Source organism: Punica granatum, chromosome 5 (assembly GCF_007655135.1).
Source record: "Punica granatum isolate Tunisia-2019 chromosome 5, ASM765513v2, whole genome shotgun sequence".
NCBI lineage: Eukaryota > Viridiplantae > Streptophyta > Magnoliopsida > Myrtales > Lythraceae > Punica > Punica granatum.
The window spans coordinates 2,814,813-2,832,773 of NC_045131.1; the positions used below are offsets into that span (position 1 = coordinate 2,814,813).

A 17,961-nucleotide genomic window follows, 5' to 3' on the forward strand; every position below is an offset into this window, starting at 1 on the left:
GTACACATCATCTTAAATTCAAAATCACTTTAGACTCTCCTGTGAGACCAAAATCACATGTAAAAATGAGTCATGATTTTGGACCAACGTGAGATTAGATGGGACCGTAGCCGTGTAGCCCCATTGCATCTCATCCCATTAATTAATGATCGAGCCAGCCTTATTGGTCCCCGTCACTCTCTTCCTCTCACTCTCACGGGGACGATGTCCGGAGATCAGATTCAGAACCTCGATCAGTCGCCGGCACCGGACCTCCTAGTGCGGCCGGTCGGCGGCACCGAGTACAGCTGGTGCAAGGCCGTCCCCGTCGGCACCGGCGTCACCGTCCTCGCCCTCCTCCTCAGGAAACCTCCGGACTCCTCCCTCGTCCTCTCCGCCCTCCACGGCCTGCAGACTACCCACCCCATCCTCCGTTCCAAGCTCCACTTCGACGCCGCCACCAACTCTTTCTCCTTCCTCACTCCCCCGGTTCCACACCTCGTAATCTCCGCCTTCGACCTCGACTCGACGTCCGAGATCCTCCGTGGCTCGGGGGAGAAAGGCAGCCCCGCGCCAACCCGATTCCAGCAAATAATCGAGCACGAGATGAGCAGGAACCCGTGGACCGAGCTCGATCCCTCGGTGGACAGCGACTGGGACGTGCTCCACGCGAGCGCCTACTCCCTTGAGGAGGGCCGGTGCGTCGTGGCACTCCGGCTCCACACCGCCGCTTGCGACCGCGCGGCAGCGGCGGCGCTGCTGAGGGAGCTGCTGGCGCTGGTGGTCGGAGGGGAAGGGGCTGGGAAGGGAAATAATGGAGGAGAGGAAGGGGTAAATGTGGAAATAGAGAAGCTTATCCCGAGCGGGAAAGCGGACAAGCCCTTTTGGGCGCGTGGACTGAACATGCTGGGCTACTCTTTGAACTCGCTGAGGATGGCCCACCTCGACTTCATCGAACCGGGCTCGCCCAGGGCTTCTCAACTGGTCCGACTCCAGATGAATGCTGACGACACCCGAAGACTTCTCGCTGTAAGTGAACGGACAAATATTATAGTGCATTCGATATTGGATGAGACACATACGGGACGTTTGGTTTCAGAGTTAAAAGTAATTTTGATTTTAATTGTGAAAAAAGACAAATGATTGTGTAGTGTGTTGAGTTAAAGTTAAAATTAAAATTTTTGACTTAAAAAATGTGTATTTTTATTATGGAGTGTGTTGAGTTAAAGTTGAAGTTAAAATTTTTGTGATTTTAATTGCGAAACCAAACGGAACGGAGTAATATTATCGGGTGTTGACTTGACCTTGAAGCAATTAGATTTTGGCCATGGGTTTTTTTATTTTTGCGTGAGGATCTGTTATTGCCAACGAAACGTCACTATCAGTACGTTATTTGTCAATTCTTATCATCGGCATCAGTACATCGATCATTGTCGGGTGGGACAGAGTTTAGCAAGAAGCGTCAGGACATTAAGACGACGAATATTGCTATGCAGGGGTTGTTTTCTTGGTCCAAATTATAGGTACTTCTCGTGGAGTTCTGGCCTTTTTGTGGCCGTATGGGCCCTGAAACCATATCTTTAGGTTGAGTTGTTGACACAGTGGTTTCGCGAATGAAAGTGAACCTTAGGAAATCCGGTTTGATTTTCCGGACATCTCGGTTTTATATATGTGCATTTGCCTCAATTCCCTGGTCTGCACTCATAGCATCCACTCATGGAAGTGATTTATTAGACAGTTTCAGGATAACAAACCTAAATCCCAACTTAGTGCTAAACCGGAAATATTTTGTTTGCCTTACTGAATCAAAGCTGAGAAATCTTTTGCAGGGATGTGAATCCAGGGGTGTTAAGCTATGTGCAGCTTTGGCAGCGGCGGCTCTGATCGCAGCTCATTCTTCCAAGGACCTTCCTGATAAAAAATGGGAGAAGTACTCTGTTGTCACGCTCATCAATTGTAGGTCGATTCTCGACCCGGTTCTTCCTGCCCAATCTGCTGGTAAGCTTATTATGTACCAGTTATAGAGTACAGGTGCTGCATCTTGTATTGCCTGCAAGCTCTAGCATTTAGATGTATCTCTATACAGATGAGAGCTCACGCATAATTGCAAGAATACTCCAAAACAGCGAGCAGTTTTTCGTTTTTTCCGGCTTCCCTTCTTGAAAATGAAGATTCTATGGCATGGAATGCGGCACATTTTTTCTGCTTACGTGATCTGTTGTTGGATCTGTTTCCTTGAATTGATTCGACAGGATTCTACCACTCAGCCATCATGAACTCACACGACATATGTGGCGGAGAAGAACTCTGGGAGCTCGCCGAGAGAACCTACACGGCCTATGTGGGCACCAAGGACAACGACAAACACTTCTCTGATATGGGAGACCTCAACTTCCTCATGTGCAGGGCCATTGAGAACCCAGGGCTTACCCCCTCAGCCTCCATGAGAACGGCCTTCGTCTCTGTGTTTGAGGACTCCATCATCGACGAGTCCAGCCCACTGCAGCTGCAGCAAGAGATCGAGCTGGAGGACTACATGGGCTGCGCCTCGGTCCACGGAGTTGGCCCGTCGATCGCTATTTTTGACACGGTGAGAGACGGCCAGTTGGACTGTGCGTGTGTCTACCCATCCCCGCTCCATTCGAGGGAGCAGATGACGAAGCTGGTCGATGACATGAGGAGAATACTGATCGGCAGTGACTAGTCCGTCATCGAAGACGTGTGAAAGTATTTCATGCGAGGATTATCTGTCCTCTCCTATATCCATTAGTGAATAAGAAAAGGAGAACTCGACTCTAACGCGAATACTTATTGATTTTCGGTACTAGCGATGAGCTCAACTCGTTTGATATATATCAGAGCTCTTATCATCATCATAAAGAATCCATCAACTTTCCGAGATTTGAATCAACTTCCTCTACCTCAACGATACAATAGTACTACTATTACCATGACAATTAAGCGGTGTCTTTGAAGCTTACTGACTGTACACATATTGTTATTGATGGTCCATCGAAACCAATCGACTTCGATCTAGTAGGTGACCGAGAACCGATTTCCCAAGCTCTTTATTTTCTGTTGTTAGGTGTGGTATGTTATTGCTGTTGGGGTTAGGGATGTACTCAACTAAACAATAACGCAGCGATTAATCTTCCTCCCCTTCTAGTGTAATCGAGATAGGAACTATTCAAATCAACCAACAAGCAGTAAAGTAAAACAACACCAAGAATTTTACGTGGAAAACCCCAATGTGGGGAAAAACCACGGGACCAACTCCGAATCAACGATCCACTATGAAGGTTATACAATGTCTTTCATCAAGGGTAAACCCTTGGATCACCAAACTCAAGAGAAACACTCTCTTGGATCACCCAAATACTAAATTCGTCACCCACACCGGGTGGTTCACAAAATCAGCTGAAACAGCACCTACAGAGCTCGAATAGAAATTCTGACCGTTCAGAAGTTAGCCCCACGTGTTGTGAAGCTGCTGTCAAAATTTCGTCCCAATCGGAGTTTGTTTGATGTCCCGATCGAGGTTTGATCTCCAGCTGCGCGCTGCCCCTGCTCTTCGAATTTTGCTGTCTGCTCTTCCCTGGTTTTGTGCTGCTATGCTGCTGCACTTCTGCCGCTCTACACTAATCTGCAGCTGTTCTGCTGCTATTTATACCTCAGCTGATTTGCTGAAACAAAAACCCTAATAAAATGGGTTCTTGGGCTTATTAAGGCCCGATAAAAGCCCAATACAATTTGAGCCCAACTTCCTCCAAATTGGAGGGATACCCAACAAACTCCCCCTCCCGACTATTTGGAGGCTTCAAGCATACCGGCTATACTTCGGCAAACATGAAGTTTCTCCCTAGCGAGAGGTTTTGTCATCATATCAGCTCCATTCTCATCAGTGTGTACTTTGTCTAGCTTCACCAGCTTAGACTCCAACACATCTCTAATCCAATGAAACTTGATATCGATATGCTTCGACCTCGAATGGAAAGTGGGATTCTTGCAAAGATGAATGGCGCTTTGACTATCACAGTGTAGAACATACCTTTCTTGCTTCAAGCTCAACTCCTGCGAAAACTTTTGCAACCATAACATCTCCTTGCAACCTTCGGTCACCGCAATGTATTCGGCTTCCGTTGTAGACAAAGCGATGCACTTTTGAAGCCTTGACTGCCATGAGATAGCTCCCCCTGCAAAAGTCATCAAGTATCCCGAAGTGGATTTCCGGGAATCAATATCTCCTGCCATATCCGCATCCGTATAGCCCACTAACTCCGGCTTACCAGTGCCAAAGTGTAAACACACCTTGGATGTTCCTCTGAGATACCTCAGAATCCACTTAACTGCATTCCAATGCTCTTTCCCCGGATTGGAGAGAAAACGACTAACCACACCAACAGAATGAGCGATATCTGGTCTTGTACAGACCATGGCATACATCAAACTTCCTACAGCTGATGAGTAAGGAACTTTCTTCATCTCTTCTTTCTCCTTCTCACTTGTAGGACATTGCTTCGAGCTAAGTTTGAAATGAGAAGCAAGTGGTGATGAAACTGGTTTAGCATTACCCATGTTGAACCGATCCAAAATCTTCTCGATGTACTTCTCTTGAGAAAGCCAAAGTTTTCCACTTGATCTGTCACGAGAAATATGCATCCCAAGGATCTGCTTTGCCGGTCCCAAATCCTTCATGGCAAAGGACTTGTTGAGCTCCTTCTTCAACTCTGTAATCTTGCTCATATCATGACCAACAAGTAGCATATCATCCACATATAACAGTAAAATGATAAAATCACCATTCGAGAATTGTTTCACGAACACACAATGATCTGAAGTTGTCCGTGTGTAGCCATGGCTCAACATGAAAGAGTCAAACTTTTTATACCACTGCCGAGGTGCTTGCTTAAGCCCATACAAGCTCTTCCTCAGCCTGCACACCAAATGCTCCTTACCTTTAACTCGGAATCCTTCAGGCTGCTCCATATATATTTCTTCCTCCAAGTCACCATGTAGGAAAGCTGTTTTTACATCGAGCTGCTCGATCTCCAAGTTCAGACTAGCTGCCAGTGCGAGAACAACTCGGATCGATGACATCTTGACAACGGGCGAGAAGATCTCCTCGAAGTCAACTCCTTTCTTCTGGTTGAAACCTTTCACTACCAGCCGAGCTTTGTATCGAGGTCGCGAGTTCTCTGTCTTCAACCTGTAGACCCATTTGTTCTTCAATGCTCTCTTACGTTGCGGTAGCTTCACTAGGTCATACGTGTGATTTTCAGACAAGGAGTTCATCTCCTCATTCATCGCCTTCAACCAGTGCTCCTTGTGCTCATGTGCCACAGCTTCATCATAGCACTCAGGTTCTCCCCCGTCAGTCAGTAGCACATACTCATGAGGCGGATATCTTGTAGATGGTCGTCTTATTCTATCAGATTGTCTAGGTAGATCTGCAGGCCCTAACTGTAACCGCGAGCCTGTATCATCCGTAGTCACACCATCATCTACCTGAGGAATCTCACCTCCAGTCGTGGTTTCTTCATACTCACCAGGTACCTCTTCCACTGGATGCTCTACATCAACCGGTACAGGAATAGAGATCTCGTGAGGATTGCCTACACTGGCCTTCTCTAACTTTTGCAAATCCTCGATTGTATGGTCCTCAAAGAAGACAACATCCCTGCTCTTGATGATCTTCTTGCTATCAGGGTCCCAAAGCCTGTACCCGAACTCTTCATGTGCATAACCCAAGAAGATGCACTGTTTTGCCTTGGCATCAAGTTTTGATCTTTCATCTCGAGGAATGTGAACAGATGCCCTGCACCCGAATACTCTGAGATGCTTGTATGATACTTTCTTGCCGGTCCACACCTGCTGGGGTACATCTCCATCAAGTGCAACTGACGGTGTAAGATTAATAAGATCAACCGCTGACCTCATTGCCTCGCCCCAGAAAGGCTTAGACAGTTTCGCTTGAGAAAGCATACAACGAACTCTCTCAACAATTGTGCGGTTCATTCTCTCTGCAAGCCCGTTCTGCTGTGGTGTCTTCGGTACCGTCTTCTCAAGTTTGATACCGTGAGTCCTGCAATAGTTCTCGAAAGGACCCCTATACTCACCACCATTATCAGCTCTGACACATTTCAGCTTCATGCCTGTTTCTCTTTCCACTGCTACATGGAAGTTCTTAAAAATCTCAGTCACCTGATCTTTAGTTCTCATAGGGTAAGCCCAAACTTTCCTGGTGTGATCATCTATAAAGGTCACAAAATAGAGAGCACCACCAAGAGATCTATCCGACATAAAACAAACATCAGTATGCACAAGATCAAGTATATGATGGCATCTAGAGGGACGACTTCTAACAAAAGAAACTCTCCTCTGCTTACCAGCTAAACAGTGATCACAAGTGCTCAAGTGCATACCTTTAACGGGCAAAGACTGCTTTCTAGCAAGAATTTGAATACCTTTCTCACTGATATGCCCAAGTCTCCTATGCCATAGCTCGATAGGATAATCCTCAACAACATTAACCTGACCGGAGTTGTGTCTGGCACGCAGCCTGTAGAGAGTGTCGGTCTTCTGACCCCGTGCCACAATCAACGAACCCTTGGAGAGCTTCCATCTCCCATTGCTGAATTCATTACTGTAGCCTTCATCATCAAGTTGACCCGTCGAGATTAGGTTAAGGCGAATTTCTGGAACATGCCTCACCTTCTCCAAAAACAACTTGCAGCCAAGCTCGGTCTCTAGACAGACATCACCAATACCGACAATCTTGCATGACTGTCCATTCCCCATTCTCACATAACCATAGTCTCTGGTAGTGTAAGATGAGAAGAAATCCCGATGAGGAGTGACATGAAACGAGGCACCTGTATCTGCAACCCAGGTAGAGTCCTGACATGTGAAATTCACATAGGCTTCATCACAAATGATGTAGGTCTCTCCATCAGATGCCACTGCTGTAGTACCTTCTTCCTTCTTGCTCTCACCGTTGCCATTCTGATTTTTCTTCAGAGCTCTACACTCCCTTTTGTAGTGTCCCTCCTTTCCACAGTGATAGCAAGTGACCACTTTCCTCGTCTTCGACTTTGATCTACCCCTCGATTTGCCACGTGAGTTACTATGCTTGGAAGAGAAATTTCTGCTTTGACTTCTCCCCCGTTGTTCAGTAACCAAAGCTTCAGACTGAATGGAAATCCCCGAGCCTTTCCTTCTAGTCTCCTCATTAAATAAACTGTCTGTCACCGTGGCCAACGATAGCTTCCCGTTTGGCGCAGAATTGCTTAATGCAACCACAAGTGTGTCCCAATTATCCGGTAGAGTCCCTAAAAGTAGACAGGCCTGCAACTCATCGGGTAATATTATCTCCAGGTTCGTCAACTGGTTAATAATATCCTGGAAATTACTCATGTGCGCAGCCATATCACCTCCATCCTGGAAACGAAGATGAACCAGCTTCTTCACGAGGAATGCCTTATTTTGTGGTGTCTTCCTCGCATAGAGATTTGTCAATTTATCCCACAAAGCTTTCGCATTTGTCTCCTGAGCAACATGATGATAAATACTATTGTCTATCCACTGCCGAATCAAACCAATAGTCTTCCGATTTGTGCGTTCCCAAGCCTTGTCATCCTTATCTTTGGGTTTCGCGGAATCCCCTTCAATAGGATCGTACAAATCCCTGCAAAATAGAAGATCCTCCATCCGAGACTTCCATATAGAGTAGTTGGTTGCATTCAACTTGAACATGGATCCTGTAGACTCCTCCATCTCGAAAACACCGAAAAAAACTCAAACTTCTCTAACCCGAGGCTCTGATACCACTTGTTGGGGTTAGGGATGTACTCAACTAAACAATAACGCAGCGATTAATCTTCCTCCCCTTCTAGTGTAATCGAGATAGGAACTATTCAAATCAACCAACAAGCAGTAAAGTAAAACAACACCAAGAATTTTACGTGGAAAACCCCAATGTGGGGAAAAACCACGGGACCAACTCCGAATCAACGATCCACTATGAAGGTTATACAATGTCTTTCATCAAGGGTAAACCCTTGGATCACCAAACTCAAGAGAAACACTCTCTTGGATCACCCAAATACTAAATTCGTCACCCACACCGGGTGGTTCACAAAATCAGCTGAAACAGCACCTACAGAGCTCGAATAGAAATTCTGACCGTTCAGAAGTTAGCCCCACGTGTTGTGAAGCTTCTGTCAAAATTTCGTCCCAATCGGAGTTCGTTTGATGTCCCGATCGAGGTTTGATCTCCAGCTGCGCGCTGCCCCTTCTCTTCGAATTTTGCTGTCTGCTCTTCCCTGGTTTTGTGCTGCTATGCTGCTGCACTTCTGCCGCTCTACACTAATCTGCAGCTGTTCTGCTGCTATTTATACCTCAGCTGATTTGCTGAAACAAAAACCCTAATAAAATGGGTTCTTGGGCTTATTAAGGCCCGATAAAAGCCCAATACAATTTGAGCCCAACTTCCTCCAAATTGGAGGGATACCCAACAATTGCTTAGTCGTTCTTCTTATTAAAAGATTAATTAATAATATATGTCAAAATCAATATATATTGAATAATGGAAGGAAAGAGGTAAATAATTTGTAATTAATAATATGTGAAATCTAATGTATTGGATAATGGAAAGAGAGAGATAAATATTTGTAATGAGTTGTGGACGAAAATCACAAGAGTAGAATATATGAACTGAATAAAATGACTCAAAAAATCTTATAGTGAACGCGGCTATCTATAGGTTACAAATAAGAACTAAAATCTAAAAGCAAATATTAAAATATCAACTAAATCAAACTTGGATATATTGAGGATATTAACTATCTAAGTAATCGATATAATCTATTTCCAAAAAAGAGGATAAAATCTTCAGTGATATACATTGTTATTTTCACTTGATCAGCCAGAAGAGGGGGCCGGGGCCCATTTCATGAAATTCAATGTCTACGAACGCTGCGGCATCTCATCGTGATGGAAGACTTTGATCAATTTTTAATTCTCTTTACTTGAGAATTCTTTTGATATAAGTTCTTTAATTGTTCCATGAAAAAGAAAAAAAGTTCTTTAATTGGGAACTGATTCGCCTGGGGTTATACCTGTATCGTTAATGATTTTATTAAATTTCGGTTTGTATCTTTTCGACGAAAATATAAGATATTAACAGCTTATTAACTGAATCTAATCCTCACTCCCGTCTCATTTGACCTTGAACATGATACTGTCAAATTGTATCTACTAATTAAAAAACTGCACATGTAAGAGCAACTTTTATGCTCCTTGTTTTATTATGCTCTTTCTTTTTCCTGATTTCTTGTAGAAACATTTAAATGTATTGCACAAAATATTGGGTCTTAGACAAGACATAGTCGGACAATCGTTCTCAAGTCGTCAAGATCGCCAACTTCATTCACACCATCGATGGCACATTCTGATTCTGATCAAAATAAAAAGGTAAAGGAATTGAATGACTTTGGCCTTGACAACAATTCATCATGCTGAGATAAGGTTGTTTTCTTCATTATTTTATTTTATTTTATTTTTAACAAGACCTCCACTAACATAAGATCAGGCTCAAACAAATCCGATCGATGTGGTTATACCAAACTCTTTATAGAGAAGAGAAGTCATTTTCGAAGGGGGAGAAGTCATTTTATTATATAGCTCCTTTAGATATATATATATATATATGCCACGTAGGAATGTATTATCCTGTGTACTCTACTCCATGACGTCAATGGTATTGTTTTGGATGAGTATTTGGCAATAATAATAGCACTTTCAAGCAAGTGGGTGAATGGTGATCATCAAGTCAATCAATTATTTATGGTAATTGAGAGTTAAGGAAAATAAGCACGGCTCGACTTAACCTTATTGTTATTGGATCAGCTTATACATGGTTCACCCTTTCAGAAGAATTTCTTACGGTGACACTTACTCTTAATATATAAGCAGGGACGGACCAGGATTTGGAACAGAGGGCGACCTTCTTGAGGGAAGAATAAGATAATAATTTTTTTCAAATTTGGGAGCAATGGCATACCTAAGAAATTTGATCAAAAATTGAATAATAATATAAATATTTCTTTATAGTGTTAAAATTTTAAGGGGGCAACTATCCACTTTGACCCTCTTCGATTCATCCATGTATATAACTATTGCTCTTGATATGGAATCAACGGGATTTGTGTGTTCGAATTTCACTAACGCAATTTCGCCTTCTTCTTTTTTTTTTTTTTTCGGGTTATAGGTATTTCTCATTTCTTTAATTAGTTTCATTATCGTATATTAATACAACGAAAAGAAATATGGGCTAAAGAGGGTTTATCGACTCAAATACAACATAATGCATTATTGCATCGATACTCCCTTTGCAATCATGGAAGAATTTCTAGAAATCTCGAGCTGCAAGGAAATTAATCATGGTCGTAAATAATCAACTAAGGGAAACAAAAACAGAATTTTTTTTTCTTGGTGGATTACAAGATCGAAATTTAAATGTTAGGTCGTGGATTATGATTATTAGATGATAAGAAATATCGATAATATATCCCAAATTTAGATTATAGAGAATCGTAGCTATAATCTCTCTTTCAATTCAAATTTAAGTAAAAAAAAGATAACGCTCTTTCAGGAAAAATATGAAACTCTTCATTGCCTACTCAAAATTAGCCCATCCATTGCGCTGAGCATATGGAAATTACACTTTACTACGTGACTCAAAAGATTACTCGAGAGGATTCGATCGACAAGCTAGCTTTTGTTGTCATAAGGCCCGACTAAGACATGAGACCTACGTCCAATCCTCTCTCTATATCTCAAGAAGAAACTTCTGGCTATATGTACAATTAAATCTTCTTCGACCTCTTTGCGGACCTTACCTATCACTAAAGAATGGACATGCTTAGGAACCAGAATCACTGGCCATGAAGAGCTCGACTTTTTCATATGACAAAATCTGTTCCATATCCTTTCTGTGCGTTCCTCGTCACTCACACGGTGCAAACACGAACTAAATGAACTCCTCGACTAGATTGCCAAAGTCAAACCTGCCGTTGCAGCACTCCACAGCATTCAGGACCTCTTGGAATGTCGCGACGCTGCAAGGCACCACTAGCCCGTTCCTCTGCTCAAAACCGAACTCGTCGTAGGCCTTCTCCAGCAGCATCTTGAACAGCGGGTGGGACAGGAACCCCGTAGGAACCTGGAACCTCTTGCGCTCCTCTCCCACATACACGGCGAAGAACCCCGTCGGGGCCATGGGGGAATTCGTGGACTCCTCCTGGTGATCATCATGATCGACCTGATCCCCAAGCAAAAGCTCATGGTGATGGTGATCATCGGAGTCCGAGACCCTTACCTTCACCTTCTTTGCCAGTTTCTTGATGGAAATCTTCTTCCCAAGCATGTTTATCTTGTGTAATAATGCAAGAGTTGTTCCTTAACAATAGCAAAAGAGGGAAGGGCGAGGGGGGGAGAGAGAGATGTGGAGAGGTTGAAGGAGTTGAAATAAGCCAAAAGAGAACCCGAAGGAGAGAGTTGTGGGTTCGTTGTCTATTAATTTGCTTGGAAGTTAAGGGTGAGAGTCGGGGGGAAGAGATAATTAATGTTATTTATTTATATGAAAATATTCATAGGGTTTGAAGAGAATGTCTATTGCACAATTTGGTGGGGTCGTCCCTTTGACTTTTCATTATGAGGGAATCTATGACTTTTTGGGAAAGGCTTCGTTGGTATTCTGAACTTTTCATTGGAGATTTCTCAACTTATTATAGTTTATTAATTTGATGAGCCATTTAAAAATTGTGCTTACCCTAAGGAGATTGAAAAGATAATGTTAGAGTCAGCAAGAAGACGCGACGATTAGTTATAATAATCTTTAGATGTATGTTTATGGTGCCACATATTCACTGGTCATGGCCGTGAATATCCTACACAAAATTTCGACCCTCGTAAAATTGTCATATCTTTATTAATTAATTAAGGATGTTTGAAATCTCAACATGGTCATAAAGCCGAGGAAAACATTACGGCGGAAGGGAAAAGGAAAATCAACTGCGAATTGATGATCGGATCCTCTCTGTTTTATTCTAATAAGAATATTGGTGGATTTGTTATTGCTGAGATTAAGAATATTCATAATCCTGACGAAACAAAAGGGAATAAGACTACATATTTACTCGCTAGGAGGGGAATAAACAGTCAATTCATTACCATATTGTGATGTGTGATAAAATATGGTAATTATAGATTATTATAGAGATAGAATTAGAGGTGTGCGTGTCTGAATATCCCTATTTTTTACGATACTCGGACCTTACCATGTAAGCGACAGATTCCGAGATTTTGAAATCGAACCTTATCATGTTGAGTCATTTTAATCGAAATCCACCCCGGGACATGTATTATACCACAGATTCCGAGATATTCTGTTGGAACTTGTAAATTTTTATCTTGCTAAATAAAATCAAAAATATTTCATCCATAATCAATAATCACGTAAAACAGAATGTCGACATAGATTTATATATATTTTTAAATTAATGACTATATTTTTTAAATATATGAATATCTGAATATAATTATATATATATATAATTGATGAAATTATTATTCGAGTATTGATATCGATTCCGATTTCGAATCTTAGTACCTTATACGTAAAAACCGGAATCGGAACAATCGATTTTCACCGGTTTCGTATTCTAACACTCGAATTCTACCATATTTTCAATATGAGCTACTCAAATCTTATCATAATTGATAGATTCTGATAAATTCTGGATATACTCGATATCCGTATACACTCCAGATAGAATGTGGCCATTTCATTAGAGCTATCATTGGAAGTGTCGAAGCAAGGGGGACCATAAGTGCACTTATTGTACTTTAGAGTGCAAAAATGACTTTTCAACATACTAATTATCATTCTACCTGCAACCGTGTCTCTCTCTCTTATAGCTTATCTATTAATTTAATTTAATCTCAATTATTAAAGATTTATTTGATTTCAAAGTATAATTTTAAAATTATATTTTAATTTAATTCTAATTACAACAAAATAAAATAATTTATACAAAATTAAAGGGTGGATCCCATTTATACAACTATTTTTTTATAATAAAACAAAATAATCCATACTAAATCAAAGGGTGAGCTCCATTTATACCACTTTTTTTCAAAATCTAATTTTAAAATCTTACTTTAAAACAAAACGCAGCATAAATCTACAAAAAAAATAATATTTTTTTATCAAAAAAAAAAAAGCTATAAGTATAACCGCTACGCTAGTTGTCGTATGCATTTCTCATCTACCACTTTGATGATCGGGAGGTTTTAAAAGGAGAGGTGATCGGTCACATCACTGATTAGAAATGAGAAAATTTTAAAATATACATATACATTATGACAAACTATCATCTTTCGTGGTTGAATTATAATATAATTGCGCTGATCGTCATCTCTATTTATAATTTACATGATGGGTTCATATATCCCATTATCTCAGGTTGAAGGCTCGTCTGTCTCCCCGGAGGGAGAAGATTCATATATCTTTAACTGAATCTGTAAAGACGCATATATATAATCATCGTGATGAGCTCATCATCACATTATATTATGAGCTATGAACGAAGAAGTAGATAGCCGGCGGGGGCGGGTGAGTGCGTGCATGTAAATGGTTAATAACGAAAAAGAAAAGGAGAATATTCTCTCTTTTACCAAAACATAAAGAAATCGATACATACGATATATATGTATGTATCAGTGCTGCTGTAAGCCAATCCAAAAGCCCTAGTTAGTGCTGGTACAGGACGAAGGCATAGGACGTGCTACGGAGAGCAGGAATCGCGCAAAAGGGGATTGAAAGCGGCCGGCGCCACTGACATTATATTACATTGGATTTGAGAGAGAAAAGAGTTGACCAACATAACAACAGTTGACCATTGGAGATATGGTGATTTGGATGGCCGATAAAGATCTCTTCTAGATCACAGACATGGTGGTGGAAGACCGACCGTATTATACGAACAGAAGTTGACTCCAAAAAGAGGGTCGGAAACCGGATATGAAATCAGTCCGCGTATCATGTCATAACTCCTCCTGGGCTAGTGTTAAGTCGCGGTACATATACATATTCATCTATACGAGACAAGTGCATGTATACATAAAAGGAAGTATCGTATCAAAGGGTATGCCAGTATAGACCATAGGCTATATATTCATTAACCCTGTTGGACCGTGGATTGATTCGCCGACAACATCCACCTCTACCTGTGCGACAAGATTAAAGACTAATATCTTGACTAAATACATGCCAACATCGCATCTATGCAATAATCGATCTTCCTTTTAATCGAAAAAAAAAATTTAAATACACGGTCAGCTCAAAATAGTACAGAGATTCGTACTTGGAGCCCATTTCAGCCCTATAGGGGGCCCAAATGGTGAAACCGACCTCATGAGCATCCTCCAATGGGCTGTACAGAAGGCTCCAATGGACCTCATTCTCGTCGCTCCAAATGGGCCGTCGCCCTTCCCGACTCGCAGACCGGCGTCTTCCGATTTCAGTCGTCGTTAGGGTTTTGAGATTAGACAACAGTCCCATTCTCAGAAAACCCCTCAGTCCCGCTCAACTCAACCCTCGCGTCTCCGGCGTTCAGAAATTCGCAGAGATGAGCAGATCCGGTCAGCCTCCGGATCTCAAGAAGTGAGTGCTGCTTTACTTGAAGATGTGTCTTTTTTTTTCTTTTTTCTTTATAGTTTTTATCGGTTCCTCTGATGTATTGTGTCTGGTTTTCTCTGTTGATGCAGATACATGGACAAGAAGCTTCAGAGTAAGTCCTCTACGCCAAAAATGAGACTAGATTAATTTTCTTTACCTTATTTTTTACCTGTATGAGCAATATGTTAGACTCATATGTCGGATAGAGCTGAGAAAATAGTGAATTGGGCGGACTTCGCTTGCTCAGCTTCATGTGGTTTGACGGGATATTGCCTTTGTTGTAGCTGGTGCTTGTCTCTAGACTGATTAATCCAATCTCTTTTTGTCATAGATGGGTAGTATAGAGAATGAAATTGCTCAATGCATGATGGTCGAGAGAGAGCAAAATTTGGTCTGAATTCGAAATTGTACCTTTTCCAGAGCTTTTATAATTATGTTTTACTTATATAATTTTCATTTTTTGTCGCGGAAAGAGTATAAAATGGTGGTGAAATTTGTAATGCGCATTGTAAAACCAAGCCTCCCATGTTCGTGCTATTATGTGTTTCTTGGACTTGAGTTGGTATGAAAGTTTTAAACAATTTGAAATGCAAGGCGAACTTCTATAACGTGAAATTTTTATTTGCGGTTTGGATCCTATGTTGGTAAAAGGTTTTTAATATTACCGTGTTCAATGGATAGTCCACATAGGATTGATAGGCTCTGTCTAAGCTGTTCTCTCTTCAAGTCTTATGATCTATAAATATACACGAGTACTCTGAAGAATTACTTTCATTATGACCTTTTCATCTGATGATGCTCATGGACTAAAGTAACGAGACCTAACTGTACGATCTGCATATAGAAGGGATTGTCCTATTCGACTTCTTCGATATATTGATTGATGTCTTGCTCGTATTTTGCTGTCCTACAAGAGATTTTTTTTTTTGGTGATAAAGTATAGAAAATGTTGAATTGTCTGCATATAATTTCTGAAAAAGTACCTTATTATAATTTGATCGTTTGAGAGGTTGGAAGTGTGGTTTTATTGAGGAAGAAGAAGAAGAAGAAGAAGAAGAAGAAGAAGGTGATTGGTTGTCTAGATAATGTGAATGATGTCAGGTGCAACTGCCTGTTGTAGTGGAAGAGCATTTGAGATGTCATAGCTGTAGCTCCTTTGGCGGTGTTGTAGTAAAATTGACTGATGCTGTCCATTGCAGTTAAGCTTAACGCAAATAGAATGGTCATGGGAACACTTCGTGGTTTCGACCAATTCATGAACCTGGTCGTTGAGAACACAGTAGAAGTGAACGGGAATGAGAGAAACGATATCGGCACAGTGGTAGGTTCAGCTCCTTTTTGCTCTCCATCATATAGCTTTGTAAACTCAGATGATGCTTTTACCTCTGTCTCTCTTATGTATTATCGTAACAAGTTGATGTTATTTTTTCCTGGTGCAATACCTTTGCAAACGATTTATGCTGCTTCCGTGGCAGGTTATTCGAGGCAACAGCGTGGTTACTGTGGAGGCTCTTGAACCAGTGAACAAATCGTAACTGAGTGTACCCTATATCTATTATGCGGATCAATGGACTCTCAATTAGCATGTAGTTTTGGATGCTGTTATAAATGCTACTATTCAGTGGATGTAATCCAATGTATTCAAGAGTATACTAAGCTTCCATCCTGTGCATGATTTCTGATGTGAGTGCTACTACCAAAACAATTCCAAATCTCTGATAATGGATATATCAACAGCAGCCGTTGGAGTTCGCACGATCTCCTTTTTTCCTTCCATGCAGGTGAATTTTTCGTACAAACATATCGTGGGTGAAGATTGGCATCATCACGTTGAATGGGCATCGTGCGAGCGATCTTCACTTATTTCTTGTCCAGTGGATAAGGCCTTTTTGTTCTTTTCCTGGAAAAAAGGATTTTTCTGTCGGCCTTTAATTTGAAATTCGAAAACAGTTGTCATTTGGGAAGTGAAGTGACATGACGAGTGTTTCCAGTTCACAATAGAAAAGTCCTTTTTGCAGATTTCTGCACTTTTGTGCATCTGATAAGATTGTTCATTGCTTGTAGTAAGAAAATGCATTGGGTTGCATGACTTACTTGTATGTTTACCTTGCCGGGGTTATTAATCTAATCGATGCCGAGTCATTGATAGCCAATGATTGCAATATATATCGATAACGAGTACATTATTATTGTTGGTTAAGGGACTTCATTGGTCGGACATGTCTGGTGAGCGTAAGGCAAACTAGGAAGACTGACTGATTGTCGTGTGATTGCATATTATAATTTAGATGGTCTGGTCGGTCTGGACTCTGGTCTGGTCCTCTTGTACTTTTGCTGGTGGACTGGCTCTTGTTCTTTGACATTCTGGGGTGTGGCCCCCCCGCATGATTGCGAAATTGCACCTAATTGGAAAAACGGCTGAGAAGAGAAGACACCATCTTTAGGGGCGGCTGCTATGGATTTCCGTGGCGAGATGTGCGCGTCTTCCGGGTGGCCCCGATGGCTTTTGACTCCCCACAGTGCCTTCTATACATGTTTCCAACCAAACAAATGGAAAGAGTTTTTAGCTCGGGTTGGTGGCAAGAGCAATCATCATTGCTCCCCAAGTTACTCGTGAATTCGCTAGGTCCGCCTGGTTTGGATGGTTCACTTGGACGACATGTAAGGAGAAGGATCGGCCGGAGTTTAAACTCGTGGTATGCACGGCGGGTGGCTCATATGCGAGAAATGACTACCTCGTGAAAGAATACGAAAACCCCACATTTGACTTGTAATTAAACTCGGTGCAGGAGTGCAGTAATGGTGGTGTTGGTGTTGGATTGATAGATGTAATGGCTGGCCCAGCAGCCAGCAGGATAATTTATGGGAAATCAACACCTCCCTCGTACTAAAAAATTGAATTGGTGGTCATGTTTATCAAGAATTGAATTGGGAATTCAAACTCAAGATCTTCACCTACGTTTCCACAGCATATACATGTCGGGAAGAACTATCTAGACCCAAGAAATAAGGAAAGGAAATATTCTAGTCCTGAAATACATCCGACTATTATGGCACATGGATATATGTTACAACTGTTCTTGGGGAAGAAAATCTTCCCATAAGTAAGAATTAGTCGAGTGAGATCCAGACATGATCTCATCGTGAGAAATGATCATTTAAATATATTTTTTTTGTCATACCAATGTGAAAAATGATCATTTAGGTTTTTCTTCTTTTGTCTTTCTTGTTCTCTTACGAAA

At 41.5% G+C, this 17,961-nt stretch overlaps 3 protein-coding genes across 3 annotated transcripts; 2 read left to right on the forward strand and 1 right to left on the reverse strand.

Moving 5' to 3' along the window:
• The first annotated feature begins 14 nt into the window (after positions 1 to 14).
• On the forward strand, positions 15 to 2,890 carry LOC116208034. Its single transcript, XM_031541221.1, has 3 exons — positions 15 to 1,008; positions 1,809 to 1,977; positions 2,232 to 2,890. Exons 1-3 carry the CDS (start codon positions 73 to 75, stop codon positions 2,681 to 2,683), a joined length of 1,557 nt encoding a protein of 518 aa, XP_031397081.1. The 5' UTR covers positions 15 to 72; the 3' UTR covers positions 2,684 to 2,890.
• A 7,739-nt stretch (positions 2,891 to 10,629) lies between these two features.
• On the reverse strand, positions 10,630 to 11,569 carry LOC116207313 (auxin-induced protein X15). Its single transcript, XM_031540219.1, has one exon. It carries the CDS (start codon positions 11,402 to 11,404, stop codon positions 11,009 to 11,011), a length of 396 nt encoding a protein of 131 aa, XP_031396079.1. The 5' UTR covers positions 11,405 to 11,569; the 3' UTR covers positions 10,630 to 11,008.
• A 2,981-nt stretch (positions 11,570 to 14,550) lies between these two features.
• Positions 14,551 to 16,493, forward strand: LOC116206629 (probable small nuclear ribonucleoprotein G). The gene is made up of 4 exons (XM_031539408.1): positions 14,551 to 14,704; positions 14,809 to 14,831; positions 15,919 to 16,040; positions 16,195 to 16,493. Exons 1-4 carry the CDS (start codon positions 14,670 to 14,672, stop codon positions 16,252 to 16,254), a joined length of 240 nt encoding a protein of 79 aa, XP_031395268.1. The 5' UTR covers positions 14,551 to 14,669; the 3' UTR covers positions 16,255 to 16,493.
• Positions 16,494 to 17,961: the final 1,468 nt, after the last annotated feature.

Coding starts and splice junctions, on each gene's coding strand:
- LOC116207313 (XM_031540219.1), bottom strand. CDS start 11,404: ATGCTTGGGAAGAAGATTTCCATCAAGAAACTGGCAAAGAAGGTGAAG.
- LOC116206629 (XM_031539408.1), top strand. CDS start 14,670: ATGAGCAGATCCGGTCAGCCTCCGGATCTCAAGAA. Junction 14,832..15,918: donor CATGGACAAGAAGCTTCAGA/GTAAGTCCTCTA, acceptor TGTCCATTGCAG/TTAAGCTTAACGCAAATAGA. Junction 16,041..16,194: donor GAAACGATATCGGCACAGTG/GTAGGTTCAGCT, acceptor CTTCCGTGGCAG/GTTATTCGAGGCAACAGCGT.
- LOC116208034 (XM_031541221.1), top strand. CDS start 73: ATGATTTTGGACCAACGTGAGATTAGATGGGACCGTAGCCGTGTAGCC. Junction 1,009..1,808: donor ACACCCGAAGACTTCTCGCT/GTAAGTGAACGG, acceptor AATCTTTTGCAG/GGATGTGAATCCAGGGGTGT. Junction 1,978..2,231: donor TCTTCCTGCCCAATCTGCTG/GTAAGCTTATTA, acceptor TTGATTCGACAG/GATTCTACCACTCAGCCATC.